General features: G+C 35.9%; 1 protein-coding gene across 3 annotated transcripts in view; it reads left to right on the plus strand.

The window, feature by feature from the left end:
• Positions 1-14,182, plus strand: part of LOC105322822 (uncharacterized) — a 29,317-nt gene that overhangs the window by 5,125 nt on the left and 10,010 nt on the right. For 2 of the 3 annotated variants that reach the window (XM_066076174.1, XM_066076176.1), the window contains exons 2-3: positions 9,615-11,660; positions 12,892-13,030. In XM_066076174.1, the coding sequence (XP_065932246.1) occupies positions 9,687-11,660; positions 12,892-13,030 (2,113 nt within the window). In that variant the 5' untranslated portion in view covers positions 9,615-9,686. Of the gene's footprint in view, positions 1-8,740; positions 8,868-9,614; positions 11,661-12,891; positions 13,031-14,182 lie in introns of those variants that run through there. The other variant, XM_066076175.1, reaches the window with a different exon arrangement.

Genomic DNA, 14,182 nt, shown 5'->3' on the forward strand with positions numbered 1-14,182 from the left:
TACACATTGTTATAGCTGTAGGTTACATCAAGTCATACTCAAATGGACATCCCCATGTATATATGTTTCTGTTTTTGTTTTCTTGACTTTTCCCCCCTCTCTTTTCTGTTTTTTTTTCTCCGATGCCAAGTGGCAATAGGCTAATATAGTTTTTCTTTTCTTCTTTGTGTGTGTGTGTGTGTGTGTGTGTGTGTGTGGTGTGTGTAATGATGTTTGTATATTGTTCTTTGTAAAATTTCATGCCACAATCTCCTAAGGGAGGAAATAAAGAAAGAATGATATATATGATTTAAAAAAAACCATAATACTATAACAAAATGGCCACATAATTACATAAGTAAGCCAATGTATGGTATATAAATTCTTGCCTCATTTATCATAGTGTTTTTTTTGTTTTTTGTTTTTAACAAAAAATAGATCATCGAGAATCAAAATTTGTACATGACAATTTGAAATTTTGATTTTTAATAAGCTAAACTTACATAAAGGACAGTGACTACATGTACTTTCAATTATGCCGTAGAGGCAAATAGTACTGTATGAATCTTTATTTTGGAGTTAAGAGTGAGAGTAAAGTCACTCTGTTGATTGAAAGCAGTGTCATTGATTATAATTGACCAAACAAGTTATTTAATGAATGAAGTTCTCGTTGCTCGGTCCGTGCCCAAGCATGCATATATTTAACCAAATCTCATGACACGATTAACCCATTTACAGAAGAAATCACACGGATTAAAGTTGTAGTACAAACGCCTGTTTGGCAAACAAAAGAACATTCACACTGACTTGTTTTAAATGCCCCCCTATGTTTTTTAATTTGACTTTCTCATTACCTTTGTAATGGAATTAGCTAAATCGAATCCAGGATCTGGGCAGCTAGGTACCAGGCGAAGAGGTTCCCTGGAATCGGTCGAAAACAAAGCTAAGTATAAAAACACCGAGCCGGGTAATGGAAAAGAACGTAAATAAATATATTTACTACAAATAAATCTCTAAAACACCCGGCAGGCACAAGTTGTCATATTTTATCAGAAAACATCTGAAAGAAAAACAAGAAAAGTGGTTGGAGAACATCACCCCTATATGTACATGTAACAAATTTGACACACTTCGTTTACTGTTGAAAAATTAACCTGGAGCAATCTACCCTCCTATAATTTTCAGTATTCAAAAATAGGGGCAATGTACCTATTGGGGAGGCAATAACACTGAGGTAATTTGGCTATATTTGAAAGTATTTAGGGGAAATGATTGCACTTTACGATATATTAAAATGCACCTTAATTGGTTAATAAAATATTACGACTCGATGCTCTTCGCTGCAGGTCAAACGTGTCATGATTTTCCAACCTTGTAGGTATTAATTTGATTTTTTACAATGACGAGTATCTTTCAAATCTAGTTTGTAGGCTCAAAACTATATGCTATCTCAGAATGACTGTGTAAAATCAGCAAAGTTTAATTAGTCCTGTAAATGACGTGTAATTCATTATAAAGAAACACCCGATTGACAGGTCGAATCCTTGGCATCGGTAAACACCTTATAAAAGATCTCCTAACAGGTCATTTTGTCTGCCTCGTGAATAAAATACTAATATGCGTTGTCAGTGCTTATTTGTTATGATCATTCGTGATGCATACAGTACCTGATAATTCTCCCCCTTCATTTATTTTAAGAGAGATATTTTTTTACACTAAACTACAAAAAAGAACAACGAATTAAGAGCTTAAATTTAGACGGTTTTCCTAAAAATTTGCGTATGCTATCAATTTAGGCATAGCGGAAAAGCAGGGACTTTATATATATACATGTACTTCCCGGTAGTATATTATGTACCTGAAGGGAGCTTGTAAATTTCTATTCATTAAAAGAAACTGACACTATAGAACCATTTTTTTTCATTCAAGATCGATTTACGTTCAAATCTTGTTTGGTATAAAAAAAAAATATCACTACACGATTAAGAATGACGAAGAATGGCGACCGTGTCTGAGGGAATATTACACCGTGTCTGCTCCATTCCAAGCTAAATTAAAGCTGATGGAGATTAATCATTAAAATGTTCTTTTAAGAAACTAAATGTCAACAGAAGACACCCTCCCCTCAAATAATATAACAATAGAGCAAAAACAACAATCATGCGTGCAAAACAATTATAAATAAACACAATCTACCCCCCCCCCCCCGAAATAAAGGTCATTATGCATTGTTTTATAAGTTGTCTCTCGTGGTTTATTTACACACACTACTTTATACTTCCGGTCTCTTATCAGCTTTGCTTTCTTTCGGTCACTTAAACATAAGTTGTTGCGAGTTTAATATACTAGGATGGAGATCACAAAACTGCCAGGTCAACACATGTAAAGGGAGTCACGCGTATTCATTCTGAACTTCATCGGAAGAGTAAAATCTGGCGGGATTTCCATCGTGTCAACAACATTTTAGAACTTCACTTGAAAAATTGTCAAGGGAAATCGGCTTTAGAATGGAAAAGGGTGGCGCCCAAGCACCAGTAAATTGTGATCTGTGCGAATCGGATTCCGTTGCTAACTGGAAATGCACGGACTGCCAACAGAAATTATGTGATCCGTGTCACAATTACCACCTAAAGCTCGCCGGGACCAAGCACCATAACATCGTCTCTCTGGCGGAGTCCTATTCTCAAGGTGAAGGTCAAAACATCGCCCTCGATGAGAAGGCGGGGAATACAACTGCGATCGCAGGCGGGACGAAACATCCTAAAATTAAGGACATTATGGAACAGGTAGATAAAAAAGAGAACGAATTGTCTTCGTTCGATCTCGTTGTTCAGGAGTGTCAAGATTTTCATAATAAATACGACAAAGCAACAATCGAAAACAAAGCTGAAATTTCTGAGATAAGTAAGAAACTGAAGGAAGACATCGACCGTATGGAAAAAGAAATGCTACAGACTGTTGACGACAAATCGAAACCCGACAAAACCGCCGTTGAACAAATGATCAAGGATAATCAAGAAACCAAAGAGAAGCATATAAAACAGTTAAGATATATCAAGCGACTGTTAACTACTCTAGATGATGCTGATGATGATTCGACCGTCGAACAATTTGCCAAAGACACCCTTCCAAAACTTGCTGCAATGAACATACCAAGCTTTTCAGTCAACGGTCTCCCGAAGCCGTTGAAGCTGAGAGCTGGAAAAGAAAGCCTGCAGTCCGTGTATGGAACGCTGGTCGAGGACAATAGATTTGGTTCTGGTCAGATGAAAACGTACAGAAATGAGCTGAAGTTTGAGCTAAAATTTAAGCCGGAGAAAGGCAAATCCAGTATCTACAGCATACAGATCCGACCGGACGGCAAAGCTTGGGTCACAACCTATAACTACCGGGTCTATTTAGTTCTGAGGTCTGGACATATTCACGATGAATTCGTTGTAAAATTTTTGCCCACTTACACCACTGTAAATCGCTATGGCACTCTGTACTGTTCCAGTGCCAGGCCTGAACTGCACATCATCAAGCCGGACCATACTATAACCGAATTTGAGAATTTGGCCCCCTATAGCACGTATGGTCTACACACGAACGCTGAAGACCAGCTTTTTGTTTGCTTGCAGAAGAGCGACTCTCCCGGTAAAATTGCGGTTTTTGCCGACAACGGGATGCTTTTGAAGGAGATCTGCTTTGATTTTGCTGGGCAGCCGATGTTTTCGGTCCCGAGGTATGTCACGGTGACGTCCAAAGGTCACATCTGCGTGGTGGATGACAAACAGTTGGTAGTGGTCGACCCGTCCGGAAAATCGAGTTCACGTACTAAACCAGAAGAGGACTGGGAAGGGAAGTCTATCATTACGGATATGAACGACAATCTCTTGACCGCCGTTTGTCCGCTAGAGTTTGGTCCTCTCCCTATACACGTAACAAGCGTGGACGGAAGAGTCGTCAAGCGTTTCACCGTTGAAGGTCCCGGGATTTCCGGCATTAATGCATTAGCTATCGACCAGCAGTACGAGGAACCAGTTCTTTGGATTGGTACCCCGAATGGTCACGTGATAATTGCAAAGTTTCTTGATATGTAGTTTTTGTCTTAAACGAAGATTTATTAAGAATAATAAAAAAAACTAGTCCAATGCATGATGTTGCGATTTTTGAAGAATCTTAAGATCATCACATCTTACTAATGTTTATTGTATTTATTGTATAAACATAAATATAATTGAATAAAAGATATTCTTTTAAAAGTCGTTGTTACATTGATATGATTATACATTGTTGTACATAGTAATAGATCTCGTTGTTTATTTCCGTTACATGCATTGAACAATTACTAGAACTTACTAAATAGAGTTAATGGATATGAAGTAACAATCATTTGCATATGCGACATTAGCATTTTAAGCTAACACGTATTATCCGATTTTTAGGATACCTCTGTATTTCAAACGATGATTAAAAATACTTCATATCTAAACTTCGATAAAAATAGTTACATGTTACGAGGTAAATTAGATTAAAGTCTTAGAAAATATTCGTCGCGTAATGAACGAAACTTCAGCTGGAACGCCCAAATATCGACCGCAATTAATGTACATGTACAGGGAAAATTTGTTCTTATTCACTGAGATTATAAAAAAAATTCACAGAAAGCGAAAAATGTTTCCGAACACTAGTACCCCCTTTAGTCCTATATAATAATGATAACCGGATATAATGAAATATTCAGTTAACCCAAAATTATCTAATAAATCGTGCCTGTTGGAAAAACGTTGTTCCATTGCCAAGAACAATTTTGCACCTGCATACCATTTACTTAAATTATGTTTTACATTTAAGGTCAGTAAACTTTTATGTAGGTCAATTGTATATAGTTCAAACGTCCGCGATTTTGTTAACACAGTTACTGTTGATGGTACATGTAGCGACCACTGTTGGCGGCGACCGAGTGACACTGTAGAAAATGGGTCGCTAATCAAAGACAGACCTAATCAAATGCTTAGTTGGAGAAAATGTCGATATTGAACAACATTAGATTCGTGGAAAAAAAACCCCCCAGCGCCCTTCGCTACTAAATACTAGACGCGGCCAAGAGTTACCGGAATCAATGACATAATTGGAATTAGTTTCGACACGAAAACATTCCTTGCAATTTGATTGTTTCCTAAAGGTTGAAGCAGCTTTTGCATCAGTCTCAATACTGGAGGACCATTCCTTTCTAAAGAAGCAAAAATTACGTAACATTTGAACTAAAAACCATTGCTAAAAAATTTGATGGCAGTAGTGATGATATAATAATTTTGACCCAGTTTTTTTTAAAAAAACGATGCCAACTTTTAAAATACAATTACGCGTATAATAAGGATCATATATCACGTCATTGAAATGACATTGAAGATGTTCTCGCGAAAATTGACGGTATAATTTGGTCTTTTGAAAAAATATGAATATCAAATTAATCCCAGTAGCATAAATCATTGACCTACATTTCATTGTAAGTAGGTCAAGTGGTATAATAGTAAAGATATGTATTTTGGGTGTGGGAACTGATTTTTGAGTTAGAATCCTTGACCCTCACCCTTCTAAAAGAAGCAAAGGGATAATCCTTGCATGGATATTCGAACTATGTCGAGCAATTCAACTAGAACCGTTTTAACAAGGTCTTGGACTTTCAGTAGGACGTTACTGTCTATTTCTTGCGTCAAAACAAGTTAAGAATGATGTTGATTTCGAGTGAAATATACATCGATTGCGTTGTCTTTTCTCAAAAGCCAGACAAATCTTGTTGATTTCAAAGAGCAATGGCTGAGTGGCCTGCAATGAAATCGACAGGCCTACGTCACATTGCGGTTTGACACTAACTACCCAAAGTCCAAGCTCTTGTTAAAATGGTTCTAATATTTACCTCTTTGGTTACCGTTATATTCTATATTAGAATATAAATAATGTGTGAATTGTGGAATCCTAAGTTTTATCGATGGTTGTGACAGGTCGCCCGTTCGAATAAAAGTCGCCACATATTTTATTACATTTATTACACTGTAAAATGGAGGGTTATCAAAAAACATTGTTCATGTTTATCATGGAGTTTAACAACTTTCTTACCAAGCACACTCAGATCACTTGCAATGAAATATGTTGCTTCTAACGGAAAAAAATACATCCTCAAAAAACAATATTAAGAAAATAAACTTTAAAAAAAAGTAGCTGAACATTGTTTGTTTAAATAACATGCAGTGGATTTATTACATATTCTGTAATTTAAATTTGAAATAAATATTACGACACTAAGCAGAGCAAACACATCATTCCGACTGTAACATGCATAAATGCTATTAATGAGGTTTTCGTTGAACTACAAACCCCTAATGGTTTATTGATAAAGAGCTTAGAAGCGTAGTCATACAGCGGTAAAAGTGATTTCCTCACATTGTATCGCACGGAACTCTTTATCTATTTGTCATCAAGGGCAACACGGTAATCTATTGACCAATCTGCGTTTAAAAAAATGGTTCCCGGAAGATTATTTAATAAAGTAATTGTGGTTAAGTTCCGTGTATGCTTGCTGTATCGTCCATCTGTCTTCCCCGTCAATTTTCATGCATCCTTTCAAGTTTAAGGCTACTCACTTCTGCCTATCGACATGAGTTATCTCTCTTGTTTGTCACTTACTTCCGCTCGTGAATTGCGGACCTAATGGACAGCCGTGAAATCCACGTGCACGGCAATCCCATCCATCTTACTATTTATTGCGATTCGAATTGAAGCCAAAAACACACTCGGGAAAACGTCGAAATAAAGATTTCTTTTCTACAATTTTTTTTGCGATTATCCCTGTTACACTGCTTTTTAAGATTTTTTCGTAATGCATTGACAAATGTAAAAAAAATTGTAGAAATGCATTTGGTGAAAGGATATTTCTTCAATGAAATGCAAATCTGTATTTCAATGCCTTATATGAAAATAACAAATATATCTAAAATTTACAATAATGTCAGTCCTGTGTATTGTGTATATAATATTTGATGACTAACACCCTTTTTTGTTGAAAACTCTTACTAAACCCCAACATTAAAAACTCAACAAGGAAGTTCTAAGGACAGTTCTTTGGGTACTAAAGAATAAAAAAAAACGGGGAGGGGATTATTCTTTTGAAACTAATACATAAAACTGCAGTCTCTGCGCATCAATTGAAAAAGATCTGGCATTGTATCTGAAATCTGAAGTGTTTTCGTCCTCAGTATTGGAAAATGCATCGATTTGAATGGGTGAAAAAGTGCTCGACTTATCGCAATTCGTAGTCTCACGATGGAGAAAAATGAATGTCCCATACATTAATACATGTATCGGATCTGTAATTCAGTGGTTTTGTATATATGGGATTGTTCAAAGGTCTTTTTTTTTATCTCTTTAAATCTCTTGCTTCCTTTGTTTATTCTCTTGCCAATCAAACATTCTTTAAAAAAATCGGACTAATCAATTTGTTCGAGAAACTCTTTTGAAAATAATGCATCCTTGATTACGCCAAAACTGACAGGTTTTTTTCTTTTATTTTGTAAACAATTCGAAAGATATTAATTTCTTGACTGAAATCTTGTTTATGGTTATAGAAGCTTTTGCAGTGATTCACATTGTAAATAATATGCAAAGACTACTTCGGCGTAGAAAAATCTAGATTAGTCATATCACACTCGAACGGTCGAACTTTTTTATTTCATGTGTAATTGCCTAAAGTCATTGCAATTAATTACATGGAGAGTCGTGGAATTAGATTAGAATTCCAGGTGACGAAATTGCAATTTAACGATACAGAAAATATCGTTATCGCAAGCATTTTGTGTCTTTATATTTCGGTGTGTGAAAGATTTGCCACCGATAAAGCTATCCTGGTTTTATTTTGCTTTGATAACCTTTTATTTCAATTGCACTGAACAATCTTAATGCACCCTTTGTCGGAAAGTTCATCTTATTCTATTGCAGAGTAGTATGCTACCCTAAATAGATAACCAAATTTTCTTAAAATAGAAACATGTCGACATTCATTTTCGGAATGGAATGTTGACATGTGAAATTATTGACGAATAAACCTTCTTCTCAATATTTACTCAAAGGAATATACAAAGTGAAAAGACCGAAGAATTAATCCGACATTTAAGTACTTTATCATATTACCACTAAACCACTAAGAGAGTTAATCCCCTCATAGCTTCTGTGTAATCCCCTATACTTGCAAGACTAACATTTTTATATTTCTCTACTTAATGTCTCTCTTGTTCCTTAAATTTCTTAGGAAAAAGTAATTGGTGAAGCTTTGAAGATATTTTTAATTTCACGTACCCCTGTTTTTCGAGTGTTTAACATGGAATTAACTTTTATATAAGTAAAACAACTTTTGTCACTCTCACGTCCGTTGGTTTGAAAATGTACTATATTTAACTAAAAAAAGAATAGGGACAGGATCACCAACTGGATTTTTGCCAGGTTAAAGAAAAACAGGAATTTCTCTTAGGATTGTGTCTGGAAAATATTTGAATTCTTTAAAGTTTTCTCTCTAATTTAAAACACGTTGTGGTATTTGTTTAGTTAATTTTTTGGATTTCAAGTCAATGAAAATATCTAAAATATTTGTTCCTGTTTACAGAATTGACAATAAAACAAAATAATCTTCTCCCGTCAACTATGAATAGGGTTTGCTTGATATAGCTTCAATTCCTTTATCAGTTGTTGGGTAGCATTCTTTTGCAAGATGTTTTTTCCCCTTTATCTTTGATTACGTGGAAATCGTCGGCAAAGGTACCTTTTTTGATTCCTAGACTTAAAACATTACTAGATATTGACCACTGAGTGTGCTAGACGAATAGCGTGTTATTATTGTGTATTCCATAACAGTGGTAAGCAATTTTACGTCACTATTACCGAAATTATAGGGCAATTAGTTCCACCCATTAAATCCCTTAAAATCGTCTTGTACATGTACCTCCCTCTATGAGGTTTTGAAATTGTTTTACATTCAAGTTACATGTAATTTTCAATATCAGTATTTGTTAACCAAGAAGGAATGTCAAAGTATTTTGGATTATTGTGTGGATCTTAAAGCATTTGTTAAAGAGAAATCCTCTTCAAATTCATTTCAAACTCTACGTTTAAATGAAGTGTCTGGAATTTAATATACTGTGTGGGCTGCTGTTGGGTTTTTGTTACTCTACATTGATCAATTTAGGAGATACCAAGACTCTTGCTTGGAATTCCACCCTAAATGCCATGTTTTAGCTCATATTGCCATATGTGTAAAATTTTTAAAGATCAGTTGTGGAATGTGATAACAATTTAAATGTGTGAAAGGGAATTTCTGTTTTCTTAGCGGTAACCATTATTTATTCAAAGGCTCGTTAAATTACACCTATAACAAAGATTTTAAATTGATGATGTATTGGGTTTAAATCTAATTGTTTGATAAAACAACACGACCGCTGCCTTATAGCAAATACACATGTGTGTGTATGTATGCAGTCTTCACCTGCAAACAGAGTGCTGCTTAAATATCTAAAACATGCACTTAAAGATAGTGCCTCTAGTATTCCCATCTTTCCGTAAATTAAACAAACCACTAACCAGCGATATGTTGTCTTTTTTTTTAGGAGATGGCTTTTGGAGATTGGGAAGAAGGACTGCCTTTGCTCAGGTTGGGATGAAACCTTCGTTGCTCCGTAATGGTTAGTTCACAAACATCTCAGAGCCATCTTGAGCTTAATTCGCAGACGATGACGGAAGTAAGTAACACAAATAATGATATCCGGGATTCCTCCAGACCTCTTGGCAAGCCGCCAGTTGGAAAGCATCGTCCTGTTCAAGAAAACGAAAATGATCCGATGACCACCCTTGTTAAGGGCGACTTAAAGAAAGTGTCTGTTTCCCCCCGTGTTGAGTTGATGTTAAACAATGAGCTCTTCAAGAAGTATCTCAATAAGCACGGTAATTTACTGGAGAAAATTGCTCAAAGGCAAGGGCGAAGCAGGGGAACATTGAAAAAGGCTTTCTCCAACCTTGACCTTTCCAAAATTGATCTCGAGGAAGAACTCCAGTCAACAAATAACTTGACTAGTCCTTCTAAACCAGTGAAGGAGGATAATAAAGAAAACGAGATTAGCGGAAATGACTCTGAATGTTCAGTATCTATGCAGTCTCAAAACCCAGCAGCAATAAGGGCAAAAAGGTCATTGTCTCTGACGGGTACCAGTGATCCCAATTTCAATGATATACAAGTAGCTTTGAAATTAAATGACGAAAAGACATATGGTCGGACAAAAACTAGGCGTTCAAAGTTTGTTATTCCAAGTTTTGAAGACTTTAAACGATCTCGGAAAGAAAAATTGAAAAAAGGACAAGAATATGTAAAAGATGTGCTCCGAAACAAAGAAAAAATACCACAGTCTTTCATGAAGAATTTGGACAAATGTGCATCGACGGTGACGTCATCTAGACGATTACCCAAGGAACCTAGCTCCTGTGTAAGCCCTACGCAAAAACAAAGGGTCTCAACTAATGACATCTCGAATGAAAGTGATGAAGTTTTTGCAACAAGCAGTAATGTTGAAAATTCATTTGAATCAAAACACGAGAAAATAGTACATGAAGCTATAATCCAGGGGTCAAGATCGCAAGAAAGAGTTCACAGAAAATTACCAAGTATAGAAAAATTGACATTAAATGATGATAACAAATCTAGTCAGCAGGACTTTCATCCTGGCGGAGAAACTCAGAAAGAAGATAACGAAGAAGTTGATAATACTCAAGTATCAAAGCTTGTGACAAGGAAAGAAAGGTTAAAGTCGAGTGAATCATTTTGCACAAGAACACCAGAAGTTTCCATCCAATCACCAAGGCGTTCTAAAAGTTTACGAACACCGGGAAGAGATGATAAATTAACACCATCCAAGTCATTCTCGGAGGATGTTGATCCACTGGAACTTTCCACGGATGGAAATACTGTGTATGCTACACTAAACATATTTTCCACAGACGTCGAATTGGCAGCTCATGCTACAGATACAGAGGAGGAGGAAGAACAAGGGATCCGCTCAAAAAGTAAAGATAAACTCGAAAATCATTGTAATTGTTGCATCCAGAAAACAAGTGATATTTGTGATGAGGATCCATCTCCGAAATCTGCTAGTGCAATAAACCCCCAAACAGTTTCTAGTCCAAAAGAAACCAATCCTTCTAACAAAGCACTTGTCCTTGGCAACAAGAACGGCTCCAATAGTCGAATCATTCTTCGAGCGGCACGTAAACGTAAATTGCCAACCAAACAAAGAAAGTCCAGATCAGATGTAATGAACCAAGGAGCAAACAGAGGGCTTCCGACTGTGAGGTCACATCCAAAACTCACGTCTTCACTGTCCGTTGACACAGTGACCCACTCTCGTGAACAGAAACTTGATGCAAAGAAACCGGAACCAATCCATCTCCCATTAAACAGGTCTCACAGCTGTGAAGTGTTTAACTTAAACAACTTTAGTCCATACTCTCCAGGGGCGTTTTCTTTTCCCAACAGTCCTAGCGATCTTGCTTCTTTCAGCTTTCCCTCGGCGGATAGCTCGAACCATGGGTCGGAGATTGATATATGTACCGCTGAGCCAGGGTGTAACTGTGAATCTGTCGACATGTTCCAATCGGACTCCAAGGTAAGACTCTCTCATTTTCAATGATAAATAATAGTTGGAAACCAATGATCTGTCTAGTTTCTCATACACATACGTATTGAATAAACGATACAGCTTGTAATTTATTTTCTGATGATAAACACATATTTTAGAAAGCTACTTTGTTAAGTTTTTTGATATTACTAAGTTAAAAATCTCTTATGACTTATCTAATATTTTAGCATTATTTTGTCTAATACCATAGTATTAGACAAAAGACAAATTAGACAAATTATAGTGGACTTTGGCAATTATCTTTTGTACATGATGAAAATACTTCTTTGGGACATGTCACACACGCTACACAAGTCTTTAACCGACAATTCAAAATAGTTAGTTTAACCACTTTAGGAAGGCGCTCTTGATCACATCCAGGTTTCTGACCCACTGTTTGTGAACGATACCCTTAATTTTGTACATAAATATCCTGTTCTGATCGTACATAGCACGAAATCCGAAGGAATCCTTTATAAAGTACTGAAATAAGGAGAAAACCAGTGTCTTTGACTTGAATTTGTTGATGAATACGAAGTTCGAAAGAATACTTTTCCTCCCAATCATAAATAAAAATATTTCAAAAAATGATAGCTTAAGGTATCTGATCCATAATAGCCTCAGATTCATTGAATCTAGGTGCATAACAGATATGTTTGGGCCAAATACTCAGTATACTTGGACATAATTTTCCTATTTAATATCATTATGTAATAGTGGATTGTGTCCTAATTAATGACCTTTTCCTTTTTTTAAAGAGATGTCCCCTTTTACTTTTATTCTATAAAAATTAATTCTAAAAAAATCTACATGGTATAAAATTTATTTTCAATAGTTTTTGTATTGTCATATTCTGCGAATCCATCTCGTCATCATATAGTTTCCGTACGGACAAAAATGGTGTCTTGTAAATTTCATTTGCAAATTCTATAAGGAAGACAAAAACATGAGTAACAACTGATGCAGTATTTTAAACTTAACTTTACATTCAAACTTTAGCTCAATGAGCTTAGAAAGCTTTATCTCTGTTACAACTTTGTGACATAATGGAACAAATTTAAGTTTGATATTCCGTTTGTCTTACTGCTACAATTTTATTGATTAAGTTGTATCCAAGATATAGGAAAGTTCATTTGGTGTAACACGCTTAGTATCGGCTATGCCTTCTTTATCAATGGGGACTACCCAATCCTAATGAGGTGTTTTGTATTTCATGCAGCTGGTCGTGTCCCGCTCCACTTCTGACGTCACGACAGATTCTCAGAGAAAACGGCGGGAAAGGAAACAGCGACCTTACAAAAGTGATCCCTTCAATGGCTCATCGAGACGAATTGACAATAAGCTTCACCAAAACTTAAGTAAGCTAATCGGTGGTCATTGGTATTTCTGCATATTAGACAATTCATGTTTTAACAATCAACTCAAATGATGTCGATTCATTGGAGAATCCTACTATACATGTATGTCAAAAGACCTCCTCCCCTCCTCACCAACTAAAAATAAAAACAAACCAAAAACAAACAAAAATCCCAACAACTATTTAAAAACACATTACAAACAGGGTATAACAAAGGGGTAATAAGGATCTAATACGAGTAAAATCATAAAAAGTTAATTTCACAAGCAGTAAATTTAAAAAAAGTTAAATCCATTATCATAGATGTACATTCATATAGCCATGTTGTGATTTTTTACGTCCGAAAACGACAACTCTCTGATCTTTATGCTTAATCGCTTCTGGTTGGATAACCCATGATGAGTGGCGAAACGACTGCTCAATGTACCCCGAGACACGCGGTAGAGCTATCTGCGTAGGACGTGTCGGTCCAAACAGCCTGCAAATTATTATTTTCATAAGCCCATTGACTTCGTCCATTAGGGTAGTCATTCTATAAGGTTATTGTACGTGTCAAATCTCAAATTGTTTTTCCAAAGAGAACGTTGCACTGGCAAATGCACATGCATATTGTTGGAGTCATCTAGTTCAATTGGTTTATCTTTGGGTAGCAGATGTGCGTGCTTTTGCGACCGCTAATCATAAATATACGCGTACAGAATGTCTGAATGTCCGATGCTTTTTGTTTAAATTAGACAATGTTGATATCTTGTACTTTTGTACATGAAACAAAAAAGACAATAATTTATCAATTAAAAACAATGTTATACAATTTATTGTAGCTGTTTTTGAGCGATGATTAATAAGCTACCCGAGCAGTACTGTAGTAGCGAGCCGAAGGCAAGGTGAATATGGTATTTCGAGGATAGCTAAATCACCGTATTAATCGAACCCCCACCAAACCCCCAGCAATAATTGTTTTAAAATACGATTCAGCGACGAATTAATACAGATATATCAAATTGAGTGTTACCAAGCGAAGATTTCAGTTTGAAGGCATAACCGAACAGACGAGAAACGCAATATTTCATTGGACAATTTATTTTTAGTCCAATGAATGTAAAGAAAATTATGGCCATTAAGCCCTCTTAAAACCAAGTAAATTGTAGAAGTG

The sequence above is a fragment of the Magallana gigas genome, chromosome 2, assembly GCF_963853765.1.
Source record: "Magallana gigas chromosome 2, xbMagGiga1.1, whole genome shotgun sequence".
NCBI classification, from domain to species: Eukaryota; Metazoa; Mollusca; class Bivalvia; order Ostreida; family Ostreidae; genus Magallana; species Magallana gigas.